The sequence below is a fragment of the Solanum pennellii genome, chromosome 4, assembly GCF_001406875.1.
Source record: "Solanum pennellii chromosome 4, SPENNV200".
Classification (NCBI taxonomy): Eukaryota; Viridiplantae; Streptophyta; class Magnoliopsida; order Solanales; family Solanaceae; genus Solanum; species Solanum pennellii.
Window position 1 is genome coordinate 64,383,932 of NC_028640.1, and position 7,900 is coordinate 64,391,831.

Genomic DNA, 7,900 nt, shown 5'->3' on the forward strand with positions numbered 1-7,900 from the left:
TGATTCTGGGGGTAAAATATACTGGAATTTATCATATGAATTATAAGTAAATACTATCTAATAATCTGAACAAAGTCTTACCTCACTAAAAGTTGATTACCATATTGTTAGAGTTGGAGAACTCTTTAAACATTAACATATATAAAATTATTGAGTGGTTATCTTCTCTAGAGACAACATATAAAGGGGAGTCATCAGACTACTCTCCTCTAAAAGCACCAACACTCCAAAAGAAGTATGTATCACTCTCTCCGCGTTTTGACGGAGAAGAAAAGGATGAACGGAATGTGTTTTGCATACATGAAGGGAGAAAGAGAGAATAGAAGCTGCAATGGTAGTTTTTCAGTGGTGTGATGGTGGATGAAGCAAAGAACAAAGAAAGGACCTAGGTAGAAAAAAGATTTTAAGTGGTAAATACAAGTGTCGACCACATGCATTGCACCATTTAACACAATACACTACAGGAACTTTAGAATAGTTCTAGGAGGTAACATACCTACGTAAAATATAAAAGTGTGCAACTACAAATCCGGATAAGTCAGGCAGGTAGTTATACACAATCTATAAATAAACACTAGATTAACACAAACACTCGTTAAATAGAACCTTATAGTAGGGGTAACATTTTCATGCTATCCATACATATTACCAATGAAATAGCGCAAAAAAATTGGGCGCGACAAGGCCCCAACACCAAGCTACAAGATGCAGCAACCAACCAGGTTTCAGGGTGTACAATAAATGCAAGACATGTAGGGTTGAGGCATTTTTGAAGCTTTGCCAAGTGCATTTCATGAAAGAATTATATGCATGTACTTTCACTTTGGTTCAAGCTGGGAAAACTAAGATCCTATTTCCAGAACTCAAAGACAATGTAGGATTTTTACAAGTGTTTCCATGCATAAAGATACAGGCAATCATATGGTATGAACTCTAGCAAAATTCGAAGGATGGGCATACACTAAAAACAGCATCCGTTCACCATGGAGACCTGCCGAGCTGTGTTTTCATGAGTTCTCAGTTTGTTTATTTCCACAAACAAGGCATGTATAGAAGATAGTTTGCCCTTCATCAGCAGATCTAATCTGTTCAGAGAAGCCAAAAAGTGTTAGAATAGGATAACATGAAAGGCTAAGCAGTAAAATGCAAAGATCCGGGAAGAATATGAACAAATGCAAAGAAAGATTTACCTGTCTGGCTATGTATGACATGCCTAAATGCTGACAACCTTTACATTTTGCATTATAATCCTGTAAACCATAAGAACAGCCATTTTAACAAAAGAGCGTGTGAACACAAGGCCTGTTATTGAATACTGCAAACTGTACTAACCATTTGCTTTAGTTCTTTCTCTTCTTCAAGATCATCAAACGAAGATATGCCCAATTCCCTTTTAATAGCCTACAAAAACAACTAATATATGCTTAGAAAGGACACGTTAGCACAACATTGATAAACAAAATAGACAAGCTTCCTGCCATCTAGAATAATTCCCAGGGCAATAGTCAAAAATACACTAAAGTCAAATATAGGGATGCTCTATGTATTTTGCATTCTTTACCGTCCTAATATTTTCCATTCTCCATTTTCACCATTTTTCTTTCTATATCAGATCAAAATTTGTTGTCAATCCATGCAATGATAGAGGAAGGCTATTTGGTGTATGGACACAATTTCGTTGACAAAAAGCACAATTTTCTAATTTATTTAAATGAGCTTATTTGAGTGAGAAAAGAGATATGGAGGTGATGGCATATGTAAAACACCTCCATAACAATTATGGATGCAAGCACGATAACCATGTTGTTCTTCTCATTCATTTTTTTTTTTGCCACGTAACCATTCGTCTAAGATTAGCCCGGTCACCCCTTCCCACACCCCCAACTGAAATAGGCTACAAATACCTTCAATGTCGTTCTTTTATAACAGAGTGAATTCTTAAAATAAGAGATGGGGTGAACTAACACAATCTGCACTTCTGACTTCTTAAAAGTTAAGAATTTCGAAATAACAACAATGCTCATGCCTAAATCCCAACTAGTTGGAGTCAGCTATGTAATTCCTCAACATCAATTATACTCTCCCACATATGGCACCTCAAATACAACTACCCTAACAAGTTGAAGTCTGCTATATGAATTCTCATTAGTTGTTTAAGCTTGTATCATAATAAATAAAGTAAAAGTGAACAAACACGTTAAAATATATAATAAGGATAAGGATAACAATAAAAGTTCCATATGAGTCTAAAAACCTATCCACAACTATTAGCTATCACCTATATGGACCTTTTTCTTCCATTGTGCCGTATCTTTAGCTAAGCCTATATTGTTACTAAGCAATTGCAGGTCTTTCGAGACCACTTCCTTCCATTTAATTTTAGGTCTACCCCGTCCCCTTGTAACATCTTCACTTACCATTGTTCCACACCTAAGACCCGGTGCATCTATAGGTCGACTCAGAACATGTCCAACCCATCTCAAGCAAGCTTCTCGCCTTTTATCCGTAATATTTGCTACTTGCCTTCAAAGAATGAGGTCATTTCTAATCTTAACTAGTCTGGTATCACCGCACATCCATCTAGCATCCACATCTCAACAACACTCATCGTGTGGATATGTTGGACTTAAGCAGCCCAACATTCACTATCATATAACATTTCTAGTTTTATAGCTGTTGTATAGACTTACCTTTACTTCGGTAGGTATCATTGCACCACTATCACTTTAACACCCGGTAGCACTTCTCCATTTCAACCATCCAGTTTTAATCCTATGACAAACATCTTCATCTATGATTCTATTCTCTTAGAAAAATGAGCCTAAATATCTAATGACACTGCAATCCATCTAGTCTCACCTCAACTTCTCTCCTCTCATGCTGCCATTGGGAAAATATTCAAATGCACTCCTGATGTGCTACCAATTATTCAGCAGGTGAACTCTGAAACCTCCTTCCTCTAACAACCCTTTTACAATTTAAGGGCTCCCCATCAGTTCCCAGGGAATTCAATGCCTTTAAATGAGTAAAAATGTAGAAATGCCAAGAAACTAGAAGAGTAGTAATGTTATGTCGCTTGTCATTCACTACTAACTGCTAATGCAGAACACATGTTAAATGTTCATTCCTCAAACTGGAGTAGCATGAATTTATTTAGAAAGAGTCCAAAACCATTACTATTACTAGGATGCAAAATGAGTTTGCATGAGCTGAAACTGGACATTTTAAACCAACAGTGAGGAAATGACCGTCCTAGCAAAAGAATTGACTGACCGCAGTAACAAGCACTCAAAAGTCAAAACTCAAATCAACTCTCTTTTTTTAAGGACTTAAATGACAAATCAACTCTCAGTAGTACAATCACCAATGTACCCACAGAAACCCAGAAAACGAAACACTAAAGTTCAGAACTACAACTAGAATATATATGGAAATGGAAAGGTAGAAGCAACTTGGATCCTAATTGGCATTCCTCGTAACTTTGAACCAGCTTTTGACAATCTATAGGGGACTTTTTTTTATAAGTGATTAATGCTTTTATAAATTTATTTACTAAGCCAGTGCATCAGGCATAATTACAGGTTGTGCAATCCTTCTTTTATGTCTAAGCATTCCATCAACATAATGTTCAATAACCAGATAACACCAAAAACTAACAAAAATACATCTCTGTTTAAGAGAACATGTTTAGTACTACAAAAAAACTATACAATATTACAACATTAAGCAACAATAATTGAAGGAAAGAATATGGGAAACAACTCTTAGAGAAAACATGATGAGATAGAAGGCAAGTTACGCGTACCCAAATTATTTATACAAATTGAAGTGACACAAGTAGACGGGAAGAACAAGGGACACGAGAACATTGTTGCAAAGACTATGAAATAGGAGGGGGCAAGAAGAGAAAATGCCTTCTTAGACAACAGAAAGTCAAGCTAAGGTAAATAAGTTGATCATTTTTTTACACATTTTCTTTTAACTTTTGGATGATTTTCTAGTTTTTTTCTGGATGATCGTGGTGTCCGTGCCAGCTTTCGCGCACCTCAACTAATTCCATGGGCTACCTGTTAGGCTGTCAACTCCCACTTTTGGATGATTTTCTTAGGAGTTCAGCTTAAAACGTTGGGTAACTATTATAGACAGGGCACAGGCACGTGATTATATACTTTGCTAACATTGATCCAAAAAGTAATCTGAATCACTTAGCACCTGGTGAGTAGAGGTTAAATACAACTAAAAAAGAGATTCTGATGGGTAAATTATTACAAGTAATACGTGAAGGCAGTTCTCCATATCCTCAAACAGACAAGCACCGTTCTTGTCAAAACTTTAACTTAAACTGCTGTTGGTGGAGATGATCAGACAATCAATTCCACATCATACTTCATCACTCCTTAACATCAAATGGAAAACTTGAACTACTAAATGGCTATGCTTAGTATTATATGGACTTTCCACTATGTGCCTTTTTAGTTGCGTAGAACTTATTTCTGAAGAAAAGAAAAAGACAGAACAAACATTTCCTGAACTCTAAACACCAGAATATCATTGGATTAAAAACTTTTCAAACAGCTTCTTTACCGACTTTTGTATTACATTCAGCTTTCTCATTTCCATCTCAATACATGCATTAATTAAAGCTCAATACATTCACTAACTAAAGCATACCTCAGCAGAAACGGTATACTGTATCTCGTTTCCAGCGATCTCTAGAAAAATCAAACAAGAAAAACAATTGTTGTCAACAAAGAATATTTAATTCCAGTTAAAAGAAATAGAAGACATAAGATGAGTCAGTGTTTTGGCTGACAAACATACAATGAGGCAATCTCACAAAAATTCTTCATTTTTAAGAAATAGACAGATGATTCATAATCATTATGAAAGCATTATGTGTCTTTCAATCGATCATGGCAAAACTAACCTTTAACTTTAGAATTAGTCACTATATTAGCAGGTAACAACTTGTAGGCACCTGTACCAGCTGCAATAGAAAACAAAAAGAACCTTGGACAAACCATTTTTACCCTAAAGGTATCAACTTCATTGTACTGGCCTCTCTAAAGACACCCTCAAACTACGGACAAATAACATGCTTTTTACTAGTACCAAAGAGATGCCTGAGAGGATGAGGTCTAAGAGTAAAATAATGGAGCTCTTAGGTTCTGACCTACACTACAACAGTCGGAATGAGACCTCCATCCATGTAGGACGGGTTTACTTGACACCTATTTCTTGTGGGCTGTAACAAGCTATTTAATGGAATTAGGCAAGGTGTGGCATAACCTGATCCACACACCACAGTCCATTGGTGGATTTACATGGTAAGAAGGGAGTTCAATTAGATTCCCTTGCAGAAAATTTCAGTTTTTACAGAAGTAAAGAACATGATTAAAAATGTGTGTGACTGGGTGTATTTATGCTATTTAACACCCTTGATACAAGAAACATCTGTAGACATAGGATTAACACTGCTTTTTTGCCTCTTTAGTCTTCTTCAACAAACTATGGCAGCACCTGCCACTGCCTATTAAAAGATGCTATTAACAATGTCTTAGGTTTGATATACAGTGCTTCTTTTCCTCATAGTGAAGGACATAAAAGATCTACAGTGTGTTTGGGTTGGTTTAAAAAATTTGAAAACACTAATCTAATGGAAGTAATGGAAATAAGTTCCATAAATAGCATTCCACATTGATACTTTGATTGTATCCTCCCACCCAACACACCTCATATCCACCCTCACCCATATAGCCCCCATCCCTACCACACCCGCGTCTCACAATATTTGCCTAGATAATACACAAATGCTTTCAGAATAACATGTTCTGTTCACCTACATAACACAAGATAATAACTAAGAAACCAACTTATTTTCCTAAAAAACTCAAGAATACATCTTTTGTCATGCCGAACACACCCTTACTCTAACATCAATGTCTAGCCACAGTTTGACAGTGCCATGCCCCAAATATGAACTAACTAAGCAAATAAAACACCTCATACCCACCCTCACCTATAGCCCCCATCCCCACCACACCTGCGTCTCACAATATTTGCCTAGATAATACACAAATGCTTTCAGAATAACATGTTCTGTTCACCTACATAACACAAGATACTAACTAAGAAACCAACTTATTTTCCTAAAAAACTCAAGAATACATTTTTCTTCATGCCAAACACACCCATACTCTAAAATCAATGTCTAGCTACAGTTTGGCAGTGTCATGCCTTCAAACATGGACTAACTAAGCAAATAAAACATGGGCAAGAAAGTTAAAAATAAGGCATATGCTACACTTAGTCAATTAACATGTTAGAGCAAGAATTTGCAGTAAAACGCTTCAGAACTGCTTCAATTACAGAGAAAAGTAAAGATTAAGAAAAAAAGATTAAACCTTTGACACGTTTCTTGAATTTGCATAAGGGACATCGAGCATACTTGGGTGAATCAAAAGCAAGCATTGTTCCACACATTTCACAGAACATAAAATCTCTTTGTCGACAGTATGCCATATTTGTAACAACTGGCTGAAGAACAAAGAGCAATTTTCACTTCAGTTGAGGCGTTTTCAGGGTTTAGGGTTTATCTGTATTATGTATATGTGTGTTTTATTTTTCTTTCATCTTCAATATGAATTATATTAAGGACACGTTTGGTGAAATTTTTTAATTTTATTGGGGGCTTTTGGAAAAATGCATTTGGTTATAAAGTTTTGAAATTGAATTTCGAAATTTTAAAAATACTTCTGAAAAAAGTCTTTTCATGTTAAATTATTTACAAAAAATAAAAAATAGTTTTGATTTATATTTATAGGTAAACACCATTCTAATTTTCAAATATCATTCATTTTTATAAAAAAAAAATTTACTTTATTCAAATTTCACTATACTATATGTCCAAATAAACATTAATTAAATGAAAAAAGTAACCAAATTTCATACGACTTTTCATGAATTACTTCATGATACTATGTATTATGATTCAACTACATATTAAGGACCTATTTAGGGCTAATTGTAATCAATTCGTTATATATGAAAAGAAATCAAATATTTGAAACTAATTATAAAAATAAAATAATTGTGTTTAAATAAAAATATACATAAAAATCAAAAGTATTTATAGATCAATTTGACCATCACTAATATATCATGAAAAGTTCACACAAGTATTTGTTTGCATAATGTTTCCTTTTCATTATAAAATATTAAGTGTTTAATTTTATGAAAAAATAAACATAAGGTATATTCATAATTAAATATATGATCACTTGAATGTAGAAAATGATTAAAATTACAATTTAAATGTTCCTACATACTTATTCTTTATCGATTTAAGTGGACAAACATTTTTATTAAAAATTTTAACTAAAAGATAGAATAAATATTTTTTTTAAAATAGGTATCTTTAAAACTTCTTAAATAAAAATAACTATATAATATGTGGAGTTAGTTATACTCAAGGCTTCTTTTATATAATTTAATTTTAAATATATTTTTTATATTTAAAATTAAACACATGATCCTAAAAAATTTATACATACCCTTCTTATGAGAGTCCAAAACTTAAAGGGTAAAAAATTTTAATAAAAATTCTAAAACGATATATAAAATTTTATATTAACCAAAACGGTAAAATCGCTGCAGGCGCAGCGACTTACCTCACCTGAAAAAGTAAAATCGCTGCTGAGGCAGCGATTTTGCAAAAAAAAATCGCTGCCCTGGCAGCGATTTATATTATAAAAAAAAAATTCTTATTAAATCGCGGAAGCTATTTTTAAAAAAAAATTAAAAAAATGTTAAAACAACGATTTTATATAAAAAAAAAATTATAATATTTTTTAAAAATTTAAATATATAACTTATAAGAAAATATACATTATTTTAAAAA

The 7,900-nt window shown here is 33.6% G+C and overlaps 1 protein-coding gene across 1 annotated transcript; it reads right to left on the reverse strand.

Moving 5' to 3' along the window:
* Positions 1–579: 579 nt before the first annotated feature.
* Positions 580–6,599, reverse strand: LOC107015999 (DNA-directed RNA polymerase I subunit RPA12-like). The gene is made up of 5 exons (XM_015216469.2): positions 6,405–6,599; positions 4,672–4,712; positions 1,333–1,401; positions 1,191–1,250; positions 580–1,085 (listed from the first exon to the last, which is right to left on the reverse strand). The coding sequence occupies exons 1-5, from the start codon at positions 6,520–6,522 to the stop codon at positions 1,008–1,010; spliced, it is 366 nt and encodes a 121-aa protein (XP_015071955.1). The 5' UTR covers positions 6,523–6,599; the 3' UTR covers positions 580–1,007.
* Between the last annotated feature and the right edge of the window lie 1,301 nt (positions 6,600–7,900).